This window comes from Choristoneura fumiferana, chromosome 22, assembly GCF_025370935.1.
Source record: "Choristoneura fumiferana chromosome 22, NRCan_CFum_1, whole genome shotgun sequence".
In the NCBI taxonomy this organism is placed as follows: Eukaryota; Metazoa; Arthropoda; class Insecta; order Lepidoptera; family Tortricidae; genus Choristoneura; species Choristoneura fumiferana.
Genome location: NC_133493.1, coordinates 3,351,747 through 3,372,278, shown reverse-complemented (window position 1 = coordinate 3,372,278; position 20,532 = coordinate 3,351,747). Strand labels below are relative to the sequence as shown.

At 37.1% G+C, this 20,532-nt stretch overlaps 3 protein-coding genes across 3 annotated transcripts in view; 2 read left to right on the top strand and 1 right to left on the bottom strand.

The window, feature by feature from the left end:
* The window catches only part of LOC141440176 (cell adhesion molecule Dscam1-like), a 267,224-nt gene that overhangs the window by 213,215 nt on the left and 33,477 nt on the right, over positions 1 to 20,532 (top strand). The window lies entirely within an intron of this gene.
* On the bottom strand, positions 1,485 to 8,418 carry LOC141440488 (ubiquitin carboxyl-terminal hydrolase isozyme L5-like). The gene is given in 8 exon segments (XM_074105014.1): positions 1,485 to 2,605; positions 3,293 to 3,450; positions 5,250 to 5,477; positions 6,099 to 6,204; positions 6,286 to 6,323; positions 6,325 to 6,350; positions 7,303 to 7,387; positions 8,398 to 8,418. Coding segments are annotated over 7 exon segments (969 nt in total). The 5' UTR covers positions 7,376 to 7,387; positions 8,398 to 8,418; the 3' UTR covers positions 1,485 to 2,265.
* LOC141440486 (uncharacterized) lies at positions 15,959 to 17,491 on the top strand. Its single transcript, XM_074105011.1, has one exon. The coding sequence runs from the start codon at positions 16,017 to 16,019 to the stop codon at positions 17,289 to 17,291; it is 1,275 nt and encodes a 424-aa protein (XP_073961112.1). The 5' UTR covers positions 15,959 to 16,016; the 3' UTR covers positions 17,292 to 17,491.

The following is a 20,532-nucleotide window of genomic DNA, read 5'->3' as shown; positions in this document are numbered from 1 at the left end:
GGAAATCATATACAGGCTGACTTCAAATTGGTAATATACAAAATAGTGTTTCGTGCTTAGTTAATGGCTGGGTAATATAAGATGGGAAAAGATGACTACCAAAAGGATGGAGAAGATTAGCCATGACAGGGAAGAGTGGAAGAAACTAGGGAGAGGCCTATGCCCAGGACACCTGACCATAAAATGGTTGCCGAATACATATTTACATAAAATTAAAGTGGGAGTAGAGTACTGGATAGATGATGGAAAATTTTGTCTAGACTTTGCCCCCTGACTAACTACCTATCTAACTATTACTACTACAAGTTATTTTTAAATTTTTTGTACATTAGTTTATAAGCTTAATTATATACCTACCTCTTTTTTTTTTTTGGTCAGAGAATAAAGGCTTTATTATTTATTATTATAAATATAATGCATTAACTCTTGTTGAAATAAGTCTGAAAAATTTGTGGTTTCTATACATTATTGAAATAAGAAATCATGAACAATGTATGGAAACCGCAAATTTCATCGGACTTATTTCAACAAAAGAGTTAATGCATTATATTACCCAGCATTAACTGAGCACGAAACACTAATTTTGTATTACGTCTTAGAGTTCATCCTGTATAACTTTTTTTCTTCCTGTCACTACTAATCTACATAATCTAATAGGTCCCAACGACGCTGGAGTAAATCCCCACTTATCATTATGGGCCCCGGGTACTTAAGGTCGAATTTGTCCTCAAAAGAATAGTTCTGTTTTTTTTATGCAAGTGATCGCAGTATCTTCAGTCAAGCCTCGAGGCAGTCTTTGTGCTTCAGATAAAACTTAGGGATTTTTATAAAAGAGCCTATCAGTCTCTCAGAGCACCAGCAACGCACCTGTAACACCCCGCGTGATGCAGGTGTTCATGGACGGCAGTGATTGCTTCCCATCAAGTGACCCGCACGCTCGTTCCTTTTATACATAAAAAATGATAGCGGAGCGGAGATGTACCTACCTATTCGAGGCATGAAGAGCTTGAATTAATAAATAAATGACTGTAAATAATAATAAATAAATAAATGAATGACGATCTAAGGTAAACAAAAGTTATCGACACATACTTCATTTATTTAATACAATTTGTTAGTCACAGATTTGATTTAGCCTGCACTCCCACTGCTTTCCAGTATAGTATCGATTCAACCGCTACAAATCACACTTTTCAGAGTCTTTGGGAAAAGTACCAGTTTAAACGACGATGATAGCTTAGCGTAATGATTTCTTACAATGGGTGCACTTTGTCTTGGCGCTATCAGCTAAGTCCCAGAGCGCAATACGGTATTTGACAACTCCTGATTTTTGCCATATCTTTATATTATTATGAAAATATAGATAAACAGATAGTGTTAGCGAAGAGAAATTTAAATCGGTTGAAAATTGGATTTAGTGTTTTTTTCAAAATCTATATACCTGTCTCTTTCTCAAACGCTTTTCTCTATTACTGTAGCTGGCGTGTGACGTCACATGCCAGTATATCTTTCTCTGTCTAATCTTGAATTTCAAACCTTTATAACTTTGTTATTTGTAAAGGTAGCTTAAAAATTGTTTTTCTATTCGATATCAGGCATTGTGTAGTTTTAATTTATAAAACATATACAAAATAGTCAAATACCGTATTAAATCGCGGACCAGACGCCAACAGGCAGCGGCGTAGTGTTTCCTCTGTTCATTGCGTATCATCACATCAGCCCTAGGACATCCACTGTTGGACATTGAAACACGCGCTTTAGAGTTTGTGAGAATGAGTTTTTATAGCTTTACACATCGCACTTTTAAAACAAAAGTGTATCAACTCAAAACACACACACTACTACTTTAATTTAGACCTTCCAAAAATTTCATGAATCCTAAATCTGAATAGGTATTATTTTGAGTTGATATACTCTTAATTTAGGATTGCGACATGCAAACACGCGCTTTTAGTGTGTACGGGTGTATCAGACCATACGGCTTCCAAAACACGCGTTTCGAAACGAACCACGTTTACAGTACAATTAGGGGCTGTTTCACCATCCATTGATTAGCGTTAACCGACGGTTAAATGTGATGCCGTCTCCGACTATTCGAACAAAACAAATAGAGACGGCATCACACCTAACCGCCAGTTAACACTAATCAATGGATGGTGAAACAGCCCCTTAATCTTGCCTCTTAGCGTAGAGAGGGACCCACCCGTATCGCACCGCACAAGTTACACCATTAGTTGTAATTATTACGCTATGTACGCAGTCATTCTAAACCTTCATTTTCTTATTCCCTTTCTTAGCAGCTCTTTCTTTCGCTTTCTCGTAGAGAGGCATCAACTTCTTCTCTTCCGCTAATATCTTCAACAGAACCACTATGAATGGGATATAATTATGTTTTCTCCGCGCCATCTCTTGTTGATACTTTGTCATCTTCACATCTTCATACTCAATGAGCATTCTTAGTCGTGGTATTTCGTTTTCCAGCTCCTCCGTCTGCATTCCCATGACTTGGGATTCGTTGAGGAGTTCTTCCAGCTGACGTTCGTAGATCATTTTTCTGTCGGAGACCAAGGCCATGAGGTTGAAGTGGATTTCACCTTCGGTGTAGCTGTGAAGAGAAATGGAGTAAAATCGTGAATGTTCTTTGATGTGAACTAACTTAATATTATATTATATCTCATAATTTTACAGCAAGGAACACAAAATTATTTATTAACTTATTCATCAGGGCATAAGAGATATCTAAATACTATATTTTTGTTTTTGACACTAATTTTGACAATTTGACACACACATATATTGCTATTGAATTAAAAACTACAATTATTTTGTTTCTTTGTCACAACCAGGCTTGCCAGGTGTTTGGTATTTTACCGAGCCGTTCGGTATTTTAGAACAGTGTTCGGTATAACAAAAATACCGAGGTACGGGCAGTTCGGTATTTTTTTTTTGATAATTTTTTCTCCCTAATAAACGATTCAACTGTCAGATTTTACGCAATCGACAAAGATGTTGCCGCTTCCTGCACGCGCTTGTTTTCGAGCCATTTCACGGATTGCGTTGGAAGCGTTTCTTTATGCTCACTGTTCTTCAGTATGTATTCGAAAAAGACCTGGCAATCCTGGTCACAGCACAAACCGCCTGGCCCCTCCCCGTCCCCCTAATTTTGTGTGCTTTGTTATGTGTTTATGGATGACTCCAAACTCGTGCCCAAAAAAGCACTCCCGAAACGAGTGCGACGCGAGCCGTTTTCACACACGCGTCTCGTCAATTGCGAGTGCAAATGAATACTAACATGTTGATCCTCTTCATGATAATAGGCCGGACAACGTCCAGCCAGTCTTGCTCCGGGGCGATGGGTCCATGGTCGATGGGTCCTTCCCTCAGCCCGTCTAGCTCGTACAACCGCCCATCGATGGGCATGTAACCCACAAAGTGATATGCGTCGTCGTCCTGGAATCATTGACAATACTGTAAATTTTGACTCATAATTATGTACAGTCAGCAGCAGAAGTGGATGAACAGTTGTAGCGCTCAAAATGATCCAAATACTTTATCTACTATTCTAGTATCACTTTAGATGTCGGGTATGCTGATTAGGAGATGATGAAAAATGCCGAATATGAGTAGTTAATTTAATTAGGAAATAGCACTGTATTACTGGAAATAGGGCGCGTATGTGTGTTCGTGAGAGTAGCGGGAAACCGGTGGATGCAAGTGGCGAGTTGTCGTTCATTGTGGCGTTCTAAGGGGGAGGCCTTTGTCCAGCAGTGGACGTCTTCGGGCTGATGATGATGATGATGATGATGTACTAGCGACCGAAATGTATGGGAGTTGGTAACGGACTGGCGTCCCGGGCCCGCCGCTCGCGTCCGGTGTTACTCGGAATGCTGAGTGTACATAATGTTATGTGGCAGGGGTGGCCACAATACTTTTATTGCCTTGGCAGTAGAGTCATGTGTAGATCATTGTGAGCACACATAGTGAAATGAACTGAATCATGTAGCAAGGTAAGACCTTTGTGTTACTAATGTCATGTTAAAATCCCATACTTTAGTCAAAGAAATCATAGAAAAATTGATTATTAAAAGGTTCTACCCTAGTGCATGAATCAGTTTGTTTGATACTAAAATAACCTAGCCAACTTAGCGACATTGTCATCAAAGCTCAATATCTCAAACATAGGTAAGAATCCCGCAAGAAAGCTCCCTTTTACGCAAAACAAAACTGCATCGAAATCTGTTCATCTGTTTGAGACAGACAGACATCGGCGATGGTTTACTAATGTTTCGGCGAAAATTATTTTGCAAATTATTAGCTCCCAAATTATATATCCCATATTTTATTCAGGCGAAATTTTATTTCCCAACGCAACGTTTCATTTCCCAACTAATGATTTTTGATAAATTATTATTATGCAAATTATTACCTGGAAGTTATTTTAAGATGTCATTTATGTTTTCGTCAAATGTATTGATTGGCATACTTAGCTTAATTTAGCAAAATATTGAAATCATAAATCATTTATTTGTATAAAAACATGGTAGATATTTTGTGGTAAGAAAGAAAGAGAGTTTTACATGTTTTTGTCACTATGTAACATACAAATTCTAGTTTAAAATTAAGGATATGTTTTAATCTTAATAATATTTAATTAATCTCATTATTTAAGTGAATGGCATCCAACCTATTTTCCTAGTGCCAGTTATCCTGGCTGCTATAAAAAAAACCTAACATCGAAGGCTAACGCGAGAGCTACACTCCGCTTCGTTCCCGCCTTAGCCTTCTGAACCTAAACTATCCAAGTCGCTTTTGCTCCAAAACGTCTTGCTCGCTCGCTCGCTTCGCTCGCTCGCACAAATCAAATTGAAGTAAAACTTTGCAATTAAGGCTATATGTTATTCGACAATTTGTTATTTGCCTAAGCCAATCATTTGCTACATAATTATTTGCCACATAAAAGTGTGATGAAGTAAAATTTTGCAATATAAAAGTGTGGCGAAAAAAGAAAAATGCGAAGTAAAGTTATGCCAACGATTAGTTTGCCAAATTAAACTTCGGCGAAAGGTTGGTTGCTAAGTGAAATTTGGCGAAACATATTTCGTCGCTGAAAAGGCAAATACACCATCGGCGATAAACTTGTAACACCCCTTTTATTGAGTCGGAGGTCAAAAATTTAATTCTAATCAGAAAAGCAACAAGGAACATGGATTCCCTTTGTCAAACTTTGAATATGAATCCTAACTACTAACCTTAGATCCCATCTTCTGATCAAACTCAAAGTGTGCATGCGGTGACATGGAATTGTGCGATGTCCGTATGGTCTGCGAGTTACTGAGGGTCAGCCCTCTCATGCGGGGGTCGAAGCTCATGCTGAACTCTTTAAGTTTGGTGAGCTCAGGCCCAATGTCTACATCTGGGTGTGAGCAGTTCAGGAGCAAGCTGACCACTGCTTGGGTGGCACATGCGTTGTTTATAACCTAAAAAAAAAATTGAAAATTACAGTCAAGATGGTTTGAAAAAATTTAAAACATTGGTTAAATTTATCCGTCAAATAAAATTAATCAATGGGTGGTGAAACAGCCCCTTATTTTGCAAGTGTGCCACAAAGGCCTTTTTTATATTTATATTACAGCATTTTCGAATAAACTTGGCAGAAAGTCATGTTTTGTTTAGACAACCAGATAACCTAGTGGTTAGAGAACCTAGCTATATAGCAAAAACCCGAAAAAAAATAACAAAAACAATTAGTTAAAAAAATAACTACTTCTATTTCATAATTTGCTCCATCATAAGACCATGGAAACCACCTTTGGTCAAAATACACCTAAAAAGCTAAGTTACTGTGTTTTGTCTTGGAGTTAAAGAGTGTGATAAGAAGAATGGCAGTTTCTTTAGTTAATATGTACATATTTACAACTTTGATTTTTACACACCATAAAAAGTTTACATACCCACATTTTCCTTGTTAAATTTTTGGAAAAAACACTATGTTTGCCTCGGCAAGATTAGCAATTGCTGGTTTTTAAAACCTATATTTTCAAGTAGTAATGATCTGTTTCCAGACCAAGGCAATAATTATTTTATAATAAAATCATTACCTGTTTCGCAAAGTAGATCTTATCAAGACGGTTGTCGGTCACTACAGGACCAGAAGGTTCCTCGTGTTGTAGGAATTTGAACAAGAATATTAATCCATGTACGGGTCTAAAACAAATAGTTTATTAAGAATATGCTTGTTATTAGCGGCCATTGTGGCCTTATGGTAAAGAGTTGAGTTGAACATACCTCAGGTTTTCAAAAATGCCATCATCAATTGTCCATAAACTCTTCAACTTGTACGCCCTTGGCACCTACAAAATGAGAATCCATGCTTAATAATTATAAATGTGAAAGTGAGTATTTCACAAAAAGTTGCCCCGTCATGAAACTGACAAGAAATCAGTTTTGTCAAGAAATTATGAACCCTAAGGACGAGAGCACAAAACATAAACTACATAAAACATCCAAAATTTCTTGACTTCATGAAAACGGTCACAAAATACTGTGAGGAAAAAATCGTAATTTTGTAACTACATCAAAACATTCTATTGGATCCAACAACAAAGATTATCTGACTTTTAATCACTTTTGCTACAAGGTTTTGTATATATTTAAAAACAATATGACTTATCAACTTTTTGAGAAATAGTCAATTGTGTGTGCTTGTATGTTTGTCCGTCTTTCACATCAAAACGGAGCTACGGATCGACGTCATTTTTGGCATAGGGATAGTTTATGGGGCAGAGAGTGACATAGGCTACTTATTATCCTGGAAAAATGCACAGTTCCCGAGGAAACAGCATGCAATAACCAAATTCCACGCGGGCAAAGCCACCGGCAAAAGCAAACAATTTTTTTTTTTTTATGAGAGGGAGGCAAACAAGCAGGCATTGCATCTGATGGGAAATGATCACAACCACTCCCTTGTATTACACAGAAAAAAATATTAAAACTGATGCACACATTGTTGTACACTATCTGTCAAATGGTATAAGACTACAATGGACAGGGATAGTGTATAGTGATAGTGCACAATACAAGCTCTGACTTTAGTAGAGCTAAAACCATTTACAGCCAGCCCATTTATAACAACATATCGGCTGTAACAACCAAGAAAATAGTCTCAACACAATCTTGATTGATGCCTTAAATTACTGCTCTAAACGTATTGTAACTGATAACATCATTTTTCCACTATGTAAAGATCTATGCACAGAGATCCTGAGGGACAGATGTGTTGATTTCAAAGTTTTAAAGCCTTACCAAACTTCCTTATTAGCTGTGTGAACACACCAGGATCACTCTCGATGAGGCACCAATCTCCAGCAGAATCCATGTTCAAGTAGTCCTAAAAAAATAGAGATTTGAATTACTTTTAACCTCTTCACTGCCAGAAAACAAACAAAGTGACTCTGTACGCCACAGAAAAACCAGCGACAAATCAACTTGTTTTTTTTAATTTCATTGCAGAAGGGTTCATTTCGAGTTGAATGTTGGTCATGTATAGATGACCGTGGCGTGTGAGGCATTCCATTGGCTGTCACAAATAAATGACTGAGGCTGGCAGTGAAGAGGTTAATCATGATAAACATATTTCTCAAAAAAGGTTCAGTTCAATTGGAATGTTTGTCGGAATTATGCATATTAAACCAACACATTCTGAATTTGATTTAATGAAAATGTTCTAGCTCACTTGGAAAGTTTTTATGAATTACTTACTGCTTAACAAATGCATTTTTCAATGTATTACTCAATTCTTAATTCTACATACAATTCTATTCTAGGTATTTCAAACATGCTAAAAATAAACATAACCTTCAATGCTTCGAAATCATTATAGGAATTAATTTAGATGTTATTATCGTGACGTCAACTCGAAACTGTAATGTAGTCTTTTTAGTAGTAATATGAAATATGCTTATTCGTAAAAATCTGCAAAATTCACGGTATTGACGTAGTTATTTGCCAAAATTTTAGGAAGAGCGGCCGCTTCAATGTTATGAAAAAATATAGGTACAATTTACTGAGAAACTGCTACAATTCTAATAAAAACAGACCTGGGTGGCGTGTGTGAGAGACGTGCACTTTATTCCGCTACAATTTTACTGAAAACGCAATTAATTTTCACAAAACAACAAAACCAAAGGTTTTGCAAGTCAGTCACGTCACTCTAGTGTCAAATTTGACTGAAAATGACAATGACAAATGACAAACAAAAGTAATAGCCACACACGCTAAACAAACTAAATTTGTCCTAAATTTATCCTCTATTAATTTATCAAAAATATACTCTACGTCAACGAGATTAAGTTTATTTGTACGTATGTAATTTACCGGTGATGCGACGAAAATAGATACCTAGCTTGCCTTAGCTTAGTTTGTGGAACGGTAAAGGACGCCATTTTTTCATTTGACTTGACAATACGATGCGCGCGCAGGCAATCGAAACAAAACGTTATAGAATAGAGTACGCCTTTTTTACGTTTTAGTTGTTTTTGACTAGTTTTCAGTTAGTTTTCTTGTAGTTATAATATAAGTTTCAATCAATAAATCAAATTATCATGTAATAAACTACCCTTCAGTTTCTAGAAGCAATTGGTCGGTTTTGCCAACATTGCGTATAATGAAACGTAGCAATGCGTATACGTATAGTCTGTCAAAAAAGTGAAGAAATTAAACAGTCGTAACACTGTAGTGTCATCCCTTTCAAACCCTCTCAAACCAAAAAAAGGGAGGACACTTGTTTAATTACAGTGTTGCACTTTTTAATTTCTTCTCTTTTTGAACAGATTATAGGACATACTAAACTAATTTTTCACTTCTCATGCTCGTAAAGTTGGCGTTTATGCTGGATCTAGGCGACATAAAATGGCTTGTTATGCACTAGTGCTTAAAATAAAATCTTCGTCTAAGACCAAGGTAATTAGGTGTTCAACAGCCAAACAAAGAAGTTTCCTTTACTTAAGTATATTTTTTATTTCATTTTTTATTGATATAAAACTAAAATCAATCAAACAATCAAAATAAATCACTAAAACTAAAAAAAATATAATTGTATAGTAATGCATGAAAAATAAAATTTACGTAGTGAGTGAACAATTGTTTTCACTGTTGCTATTCCATTTCCTCGCCATCGAAGTGAAAAGCAGAGTGTAAAACTCTAGCATTAAAACCATTTTCCCCTCGACGTGTTTATCCACCCTTTGCCGTACCGGCTCGGATGGCTATATGAACGTCTTGGGTAAAATGGCTCGTTTTATGCTCTTGTTGTAAGTACTATTATATTTGTTTACAACATATCTAGAGTCGAGTTTAACTTATTTTCAACTAGAATTTACACTAATTTAAACTATTCGATCTGGTAGTTACAATTGAAATTCCGGGATTTTACGAAATCCCAAAAATTTATAGCGTTACCTATCTCCATTGTGTTAAGAAAAACTGTCCAAAATTTCAAGAATAAACCCAACGATTGAAATTTCAAAATTTTATCCCTATCGCGTGGGAATATCGGGATAAAAAGTAACATGTGTAATTCTAGAAGTCCAGCTACCTATACACCAAATGTAATTACTCTAAGCCCAGCGGTTGTTATTTCAAGATTTTATCCCTATCCCGTGGGAATATCTGAATAAAAAGTAGCCTAGGTATGTGTTATCCAGACGTCCAGCTACCTACATACCAAATTTCCATGACTCTAAGCCCAGCGGTTGATATTTACAGATTTTATCCCTATCCCGTGGGAATATAGGGATAAAAAGTAGTCTATATGTTAATCCAAGGTACATATTACCTGTGTGCCAAATTTCATGGAAATCCGTTCAGTAGTTTTTGCGTGAAGGAGCAACGAACATACATCCAAGCAAACATCCATCCATACAAACTTTCGCTTTTATAATATTAGTGGGATGAAAATAATACATTTTAATGTGGGGGTGGGAAGAAAAAAATGAACTGCAGGGCTACTATGAAATACGAAAACTCGAAGTTCGTATCGTACCTAGGTACCTCCCTGTCGCTCTCGTAATAAACAGTATAAGGGTAAGGCCGCGAATTTTAAACCAATGTGACATAGAAATAACAATAAAAAAATACGTGACGTTACCATAAAACGTAACGCAAATTTTTATAAAGCCTAGATCAAACTGGTAAAAAATTCCCATTAGATAACGTATGTATGAAAAAAAAATACATGTCATATAATAGTGAAGTTTTTATTTTTACTAGAACTTTCTGACGATACTGATCTTAAATCTGTCCTATATGAGATCTATAGAGCTAAACATGAGAATGTGGAAGTAGAGTACCCTCTAGTTGACGAACATCTTTCTAAAAGTGTATCTTTACATGCCTCTCTAACACTGACAATAAGGTGCACATTTATAAGCATAACGAATTTGGATGTGGTTTTTTTTATACGACTGGATGTCAAACGATCAAATGAGTAAGAGATCACCACCGTCCATATCAAATCTGCAACGCCAGGGGTATTGCAGACGCGTTGCCAACCTAGAGGCCTATGATGGGATACCTCACGTGCCAGTAATTTCACCGGCTGTCTTACTCACCACGCCGAAACACAACAGTGCAAGCACTGCTGCTTCACGGCAGGATTAGCGAGGAAGATGGTGGTAGCAATCCGGGCGGACCTTGCACAAGGTCCTACCACCTAGTTGTGAGCATGCTTGTGACTTCGACTGTACAAGCTATTAAATACCTCAAAGAAATGGCCAAAACCCTAAATCACAGGTTTTACCAATTTAGGAAGTAGTAGGTATCTTAGTTAAGTGGACAATGTAAAAAGATGTTTTTGGAAATAAATTATTATGATTATTAAGTTTAGGTAACAAATGAACTAAGTAGGTAAGTGAATCTCTCCGTTTGTCTCTCACTTTAAATACGCTATGCATGTAGCAAGACGTGAACACAGAACTCGCCACAATTCTCTTGTGCCGATCTCTGCACCTACAGATTAAATTTATTTAACTTAAAATATCCATCTAACTAACTTACTGTGCGTGCAGTCATTGGAAACCTAATAATAAACTGGTGTAAGTTAGAATTTTTTCTGTGTGAACTTCCTTTACCACATTTTTTCGTTACGTTATGTACAAAATACGTAGCATTTTGTAAAATGTAACGTAATCGTAACGAAAGTGTAACGTATTTTATACAAAAAATCGTTTATCATGGCGAATAACGACATTTTGAACATAATAACACATGCCACTTACATGGAAAAGATTACCCTATCGTATGAAAAAACAACCAGTTAAAAAATAATCACTACTTACCCTTAAAATCGAACAAGCACTTTCGACGTTTTTTCGAAAAAACCGCCGCGTCACTTTTTGATGGCTGTTTGTCAACAAACTGATGAGATTTTTTTATCTCATCGATGTTGCCCTATTAGAGTATTAGTTGCCAGTGTACAAAAACAAATTTCTACCGAAATTGGCGTTAAAGGTAGCTTAATTAAGCGTCACCTAAGTATTCGTAACGAAAAACGTGGTTTTTTGGCACGTGAAAAGAAATAAATATAAAACATGAAAATTATTTGATTATCATGATTCCGCAATCGGTAGGACTATCGTTATATCATAAAATTTTTTTAAACAAAATCATGATCATGAGAAGTTAAATAGCATGAAAATAATAAGGTATTAGTACTCGTGGTCAAAAAAAATAGTCAATTTTCGTTACGTTTTGGACGGTAATATATTTTATTATTTTTTTAAAAGGGTTTAAACCAATTATCTCATTTGCGACCTTGAGAGTTTATATCGTGTCATATAATAAAAAAAAAATTAAACATCTAGGTGTTATCAGTTTTTTTTTATCAGCGTTCCAAATTTGAAACGTCCAAATTGGTCAAAATTCGCGGCCTTACCCATAAGTGTCAGAGGGACCGCACGACACGAACTTCGAGTTTCGAAATAGCCTGCAGGAGCCACAGGCGGTGGACACTATTGTGATGAATAATGAAATTAACAAACAAAGCAGGCATTGAAGATATCAGTATTATAGAATTTTAAATCGGTAGCCCAACATCCTGGGGTGGGCACTAGACCACTTATTTATACACTAGACCAATTATTTGTTCTAACATCTACCTACGGCGAATTAGCTCGTTGAAGTGGCAATGGGCAGGCCATATAGCACGGAGAACATGACTGTTGAGTTGGGCCGAAAAGTTCTCGAGTGGAGACCGCGGATCGGCAAGCGCAGCGTAGGACGTCCACCAACGAGATGGACGGATAAAGCCGCGGGTTCACGGTCATCAACATCTAAGGAAGTTCCGTAGAAAGAGAGTCCTACACTTAGAATGGTCTGACATTATTTTTGGCTGGTTTTTCTAACCACTGTTAAATACGCTCGTAAGTGCCTGCTTCCTGTGAGCATTACTTATTATTTAAACGAATTAATATTTTCACTGTGACTTCGGCGGAGTGAGTAATCGTTAGACAGGTACCTATCATTATCAATCAATAAATTTTCTAACTTCTTTTTGAATAGTGTTTCGGGATTCAAATTTTATTGCATTGGGGATTTTATTATTAATTAAAATACATTTCTGTCTTTGGTAATAATAATTTATTCCTATACTTCGCTCTAGTGTTTTCCTTGTCTTTCCTTAATTGAAATACTTAATAGAAATAGAAATAGAAATAGAAACGTTTATTCGCTAATTCGCAAATTACATATTATAAGTACGTAAGTACACAAAATAAAACAACTATAAAATAAATATTAACGACAGTATTTGCGAAATCGCGAAACGGTCTCAGCTCAGCATAGTGTTGGCCGTAGAGGTAAATAAAAGTGGATTCTCACGAACAAACAGAGCGGGTTGTAATAAATAGATACAGTTACAAGGTAGGGTTATAGTAGTCTAAGCTGTACCTACAAAGTGTGGGCGACAACTGTTTGGGACACATTTGCTAGAAAACGAATACATTTTTTTTGCATTCCAAACAGCTACCCGGCCTCGATGCTGTCTCCCCATAGAACCACGGCGTAGCGAAGCCATGCATGGGCATATGCATAGTACTTATGCACATAATGCACATTTTACATCTGTATTAGTGTGGCGTTTTTATAGTTTTAGAGGTAGAAAATGTATTAGCTAGCGTGGGTGATAAATAAGCTCAAGACCAAATTAAAATTCACAAAATTTTCCAATTAAATAATGCTCCGGCTAGGTCGCGGGTAAGTAGAATCTACGAGTTGAGCGCACTGAATTTAAATGGCAAAGGTACAGGTCCCGGTCTGGGTTCACTTCCCTGCGCACGACGATCTCGCCGCTGACGGGGCTCGTGGAGGTGAAATTTGAAATCCCGGTGTTTCGGGGTGAAGTCCCGGAACGGCAGTTCGACAGGGCAGCTGACTCGTTCGGCTCAGGTACGACCCCCAGACTTGCTCCCTGGAAAATCCCGCAATTTGGCCGTTCATAAAAAGTCCGGATTCCAGTTAGTGACTGCGACATCGGATTTTTTTCGATGAAATGTTTTTAGCTGGATGTTTGCGGATACGGGTTAAGTGAACCCCCAAGCACTAATTAGCAATCCTTGATGTGGCAGTCACAAATAATATCCTCTTTTACAAGCACAGACAGAAGGTGAAATATCTATTACAAAAAGAAGCACTTAGTTGGCCAAAAGCATTGTGATCCAATTTAGATGTATGTGTAAGATAATAAGGTAATTAATTACATAGCATGGATCAACAATTAGTAGATATTCTGTTTAGCTGCATTAATATTTTCAATATGAGGGTAGGTCAAATTTCTAGAATGTTCAGTAGTACATAGTATTACAAAGCTTTGTCAAGCGGCTATGTTTAATTAAGTGGCTGAGATTGATAAAAACAGTAACGCTAAATAAAATAGAATTTAAGATTTCAACAATAATCGTTTAAATAAACCGACCAACCCAGCCGGTATCGATATGAATATTTAAATAAAACAAGCATCAAACCTAACTCACATCCAGGCAATTTTTTAAATTAGAATAAATAATAATTTTATTAACATTTATAATTATTATTTGTAGGAGGGTAGCTTGATGTTCTAGACTAGACGGAACGCAAGTACTACGAAGCGTTATTTACAAGCAGCGTCGTTATGCGGATGAAATGGATTGCGCTAGATGATTTACTAAATCTAAAAAACACACAAATAAGCATGCAATGCGAATTACAATGGTAGGCTAGAATGTTTGTCTTACGAAGATAATAAATGTTCGCAACACTCACCCGACTCGGGAAACACTTCACTTGATTTTATTTGTGGAATTAATAAATTTGAATGGCGAAATATTAATTAACGAATTTACATATTCTATTTTCTTTTTGGTGTTTGTTGGTGGCTGCTGCACGGCAAAGTAATCTGCTCCGCTCCTGTCGCAAACACATCGCCTCGCATCACCGTTATTATTTATCCGTGTGACGTAGCTCATTGTTAAGCCGACCGGTTTTATCTAATACGAAAACGCTGCGCGCTTTCTGCTTGTTTGTAAATATTTATTTTTAGTGTTATTTTTTTTTATAAAAATTCTAGTACAAGGTAGTATTCGTTTTAGTATAAGTTAGTACCTACAATTAAATAACTGTTTGTAACAAATTTGCTTGATTTAATTTTTTTTTACCTCAAACAGCTACCCGGCCTCGATGCTGTCTTAGAACCACGGCGTAAAAGCCATGCATGGACAGATGCATAGTATGCACATAATGCACATTTTACATCTGTATTAGTTTTTAGTATATATAGCGCATATAGAAATTTAGGCATTTTTGTTTTAATGTTTTGGATGTGAGCTTTCCAATTTAAGGCGGAGTCTATTGGTATACCCCATAAATTAAATTCTTGAACTTCTTCTCTCTTACTTACGTTAATTTATTTTTAAATTTAATTCCAAAGGTTTTTTTTGTCATAGGTTTAAATTTCTAAGTTATGATCACTGAGCGAATTTTTTACAGTTATAAAATTATTTTTAAGGTAAGAAGTACTCTCGAAGCTGCTTTTGCAATTGTTGTTGCAAATGTTGTTGAATTGTTTTTGCAAATTAGCACTTTAAAGTTGAATATTTCGCAAACAGATCACCGAATCGAAAAATCGTCCCGGCAACTCCGCAATGGTTTTAAAAGAACTATCCAACGATACCCTACTCTAATATAGGGTTAGTCGAAAAAAAAAACACCCCATTTACGTCTATGGGAGGTACCTACTTACCTATCCTAAAAAAAATTGTTTTAATTTTGTTTTATTTTACCACTGTCAGCGTGACTTATATGTAATATTCGTGCCAAATTACAGCTTTCTAGTACCTACTATAACGGTCTCTATGAGCTTAGCCGCGGACGGACAGACATGGCGAAACTATAAGGGTTCCTAGTTGACTACGGAACCCTAAAAAGATAATTTCGTGGAACACGATTAATTATTAGATTACGAATATTAATCTATTTATTTATATTAAGGATGGATTCATTACAAGCTTTTATTTTTGTATGCATACTCCAATTAGTTTTTAAATACTTAGTTTTCAAGTTTGAATCTGTTGGTTAAATATGCAAGCATTAAAACGTCACTTTACAAAAATATAAAAGAAGATAAAAAACCGCGGGAGATTTTTTTTTGCTACTTATGAGTTAACTATGGTTAAAATAATAATCTACTATTTTTGAAATTGTTAATGTATTAAAAAATAAATGCAATAAACTAACTTAAAGAAAATAAAGACTGTAAGAGTGTCTAAGGTATTCAGTATAAATTAACACCTTGTATAGGTATACATGGCACCCAAATTGCGACTGGACTTACCGAAATTTATCCTGTAGTTTCCCAATTACTCAGCGGACACCTATAAAGACGCGTCTACTAGGTATATAAGCCGCAGTATTGAACAGTGTGTTACTTGAGCAGTGGCTTTCAGCGACTTGCGACCATCAGTTTTTTTCTGACCCAGAGTTACACCAAAATGTTGGTTCTAAGTGGACTACTGTCCTTGATCGTCTGGTGTCAAGCTAGTTTTCATTCTCAGCCAGTCACAGCTCACTGTGACCTACCAAACCTAGAGTACGCAGTCGAATCTTCCACTGCAAGCGGAACTCCTTGTATCACCGACTGCATTAACGGGAAGTGTTTATCTTCATGGAATACGTGTGAATATTGCACTCCAGGGACCAGAACAGCGCCAACTTATTACACAAGTCAGTATAAGCAGGAGCTTCCACGATGCATAAGCAACTGCGGCCTTTTCGGACGCAACACTACGTGGTGTTTCGTTGACAACACCCTACGATGGGACTACTGTAACCCTGAAACTGATCCAGAAACAATGTTCGTCCAGAAATCTATACACGATTTACCGTGCTTAGACTTATGTCAGTATGTCGACGGGTTACAACGTTGTCACACTTCATCCCATACTCTGGAATACTGCGACGAAGAAGAGATTGCCTATGTTCAACAGAAAACCAGATATGGCAAGCGCTGTCGTGAAGAGTGCAAAATTTACGGCAGCACTTATTACCAGTGCTGGGATGAAGACAATGTTAAAGAAATCTGCGCTCCTTCAGCTGAATACCAAGATACAAAGCAACGAGTGACGCGAGCACTAGCCGACAAACCGAATAAAAATGTTCTTGAATACGCAGCTATTATGAAGCTTAAACGGTCTACGATGGAAACAACAGTGAATGACCGAAACAACCCCATCAAAAAATACTACTACACAGTTTCAGGAAATGCTAAACTGCCTTTAATAGTTGAAGCTGAAATTTCGCGTCATCATATACGCCCAGCTGGTACTCGTACCCAAGGATCTATCTCCACGGCAGCGAGAACGAATTGCGAGAGAATGGGTATGAACAAAAACCTTCCGAATCACAACAACGATCAAGTGGGACATTTCGTGTCTTGGAAGAATGGTGGGCCACCTGACTGGTATAATTTCGCACCTCAAACACAGCGAATAAATATAGGAACCACTAACGCAACCGTGACTGATGTCGTTTCACCATCATTATGGACAAGGACTGAAGAGGAAATAACTGCGTGGGCTGAAGCAGGGAAAACAGTTAAGTTTACTGTGGTGGCTGTGTATGCCAAGAATGTTAAAAGACCATTAGGGTTCGGTACTTCGGAGACGTATTTAAATCGCGATAAGAGTGTCAACCGCGGCATGAGTGTTTTGAGCTACTGGTATTCCAACGACCCTTACGCAGATCCTGATGAGTGGAATCGGAATTAATGTTCTGCTTTTGATTTATAAATTGAATTTTTGCCTACATTGTATTCACAAATTTGACATTTGTTTACTTAAGCGTGCCTCGTTTTTAATTTTCTATCGCTCTTTATTCATGATTCTTGTGTCAAGAAGAGAATCCCTTCAAGTATAAGCCCCCCTTTATACGTAATTTTTATGCACGCTTTAGGGCACGCTTTATTTCAATAAAAAGTATACTTATTTTACAAATAATTTTACTATTATAGAGCCATCGAACCTCTTCTACATTCCATCCTACGCTAGCGTTATAGGTAGCTAAATGCTAACTGTTTTAATTACTCCCTAAATTGCAGTAACTGCACCCGGAGGGGCAGTGGCAATGCAATCTGCATGCAATTCCTTTTTAATTAGACGGGATGGTAAGGCGGTTTGCATTTCGTGGACAGACGGGTTCGATCGTCATTTGCGGCATCGAGATAAAGCGTGATTAATAAATTTGATGATTGATATATTGATATAGTTAGTACCTAGAATGTCCGAAACCATTTTTAACCGACTTCAAAAAAAGGAGGAGGTTATCAATTCGGTTGTTTTTTTTTATGTTTGTTACCTCAGAAGCAGAACTCCGTGATTTATGAACCGATTTAAAAAAAAAACCTTCTTCTAGGAATGCTCTCAATTAGGTCCCATACCATAAGCACCAAATCAGGATCGGATGATTGGATCCTAGGGAAATCGAGGGAACTCTGCAAATATTGTAGGCACGCCTATGGTAATTTCTATATATTTAGGAGTAACTCGTGCATTTGCTCTTGAAAATTATCATTTAGTGAAGTGGAACTAATGATGAAGACCAAATTTCATCAATGGAGCGACTACTCAATAACTCAATACTTCTCGGGTTGAATTTCAATTACTTTAACGCACTTGCTAAGTGTGTGTGGTTCCAGGACCAGGACCAGGACCAGGACTCCTCAATAATGAACGTCTCTGCATCAGAAAAAGCAATCTTTCGTAAAAAGTGTCGAGCAGTTGACATTAAACTATTGAATCTTAGATTATCAACACTAAAAAGCGTGAAAAAAAAATTATAACAAAAAATTGAACCGACTACAAAAAACCGTGAAAATAATTTTCTGCCAGTCTGAAGTCGGTGCCTCAGCACGAGACAGCGCAGGAATGATTGAAGTCTAATATTATAATTAGCTTATATAGGTGAAGTAGACGACTATAGGTCCGCTCCTGCTGGCTCGTGCTGAGGCACCGACTTCAGACTGGTAGAAAATTATTTTCATGGTTTTTTGTAGTCGGTTCAATTTTTTGTTATAAGTTTTCTAGTCCAGCAGGTTCTTACTGAAAAAGAAAGTTGCACGTACTATCCTCCGTATTATCCTCGTCTTGGCACAATATGGCAAAGGAACTCCGTAATATTAAATGGCGTATTGTAATTTCCTTTCCCATTTAACCTAAGTACCTTTGTGCCAAAATTGATTGGTATTGTTCAGCTGTGAGTCAGACGCTTCTAAGATTTGAGATGTGATTCAGCCTGGGTCATGCAGTTCTAAATATTGACCTGTTGACCTTCTGCGCTGATTGTCTCATCTGGCCCTATACTACGAAGTATACAATTAGGACTTCGTATCTTGCCGGCCCACTTAAGTACGCTAATATTATTTAATACGAGAGTGAGAGGGACGGTACGATAGGAAATTCGATTTTCCACCGCAGCGACGTTTCACGCTATAGACGACTGTAGCTATTAAAATCCAGTGTTTGCAGATCCTTGCTTCTTAGCAAAATACGCATTACACAGATTACTTAATAGTTGGCTGTAAGTATAAATACAATCAGAAGGTAACTACATAGGATTTTATTCCGAAAACATTGTGCAGACTGAATGTTTGTTCTCGGGTTTTGGATGTTTAATATGTATTGATCTATGTATGTTTATCCGTTGCCTAGTATCCATAGTAGGTACTAGCTTTGCTTAGTTACACTAACGTAGGTAATAAGATTATTGTTACTAACACAATATGAACTGATTGTTTGAAATAAATGGTTATTATTATTATTATTATTATTATTAGTTTGGGACTAGGTCAATTGGTGTCGAGTGTCCCGTGATATTATTATATTATTATTATACCTAGCATTTTAAGGGTCTCCCCCCCTCTCTAAACCTTACTTGGAAGTTTCTTAACTTACCTAAACTTGGAAGATTCCGTACAAACTTAGAAAAATATTACTTGATTTTTTATGTAACGGCTACGGAACCCTAATTTGAGCGTGCCCGACACGCTCTTGGCCGGTTTTTTAAAAATAAAATTCTCGTAAAGGCATTCTCTTGCCGTTCCGCTCACGCTAATAATTTTAATAGTGTGAGGGGGGCACAAAACGAACTTCGACTCTCGCAGTAGCCCCCGAGAAGTGGAAACAGGTCCGTGCGAAATAGGTTCTTAACGCAATTAAGCGCGCAGTGCACCGCAAATTGCAATTATGCAAGTGATTGCCACCTGCCTCGTGATTGGTCAGGTCTAGCCAGTTGGACGATAGAATTGCCAGTTAACGTTTTTAACCCCCGGCGCAAAAAGGGGGGTGCTATAAGTGTGACACCAATGTATGTTTGTCTGTGGCATCGTAGCTCTCAAGCGGATGGAGCGATTTCGATGCAGCTTTTTTTACGTCAAAGCGAGTTACCTTTGAAACCACAATTTATATAAGTATGTAACTCTTTACCTACTGTATACAACCTAACCAACAAAAAATTGGAAAACCCCCGACTTTGTCACTTCAAAGTTCAATATCTCAAAAACGGCTGAACCGATTTTGATGAAACATATCTAAGAACCATCGCTAGAAAACCTGCTTACAAATAAAAAACTGCATTTAAATCGGTCCACCCGTTTAAGAGCTACGGTGCCACAGACAGACACACAATCACACATAGCGGTCAAACTTAATTATGACACCCCTAATCTTTTTTGGGTCGGGGGTCAAAAAGAAAAGAAACAAAACACAATTGACAAACTTTGAGATACTTGTACAAAGGCGGACTTATCCCTTTAAGGGATCTCTACCAGTCAACCAATTTCGGGGGTTTTTCAACTTTTCTATGTTTGTTAGGTTATTAGTTGACGGACTATTTATTAGTTTATTTTAGTAACAAACGGGAAACGACGGCTGCGACTCTTCAGAGCCCCAGCCTAATTTATTTATTTATTGCACATAAATTTATTTACACAGCATTACAGTTATTACTAATACA

Bases quoted from the DNA above. Each gene is read 5' to 3' on its own strand.
- LOC141440486 (XM_074105011.1), top strand. From the start codon at position 16,017: ATGTTGGTTCTAAGTGGACTACTGTCCTTGATCGTCTGGTGTCAAGCT.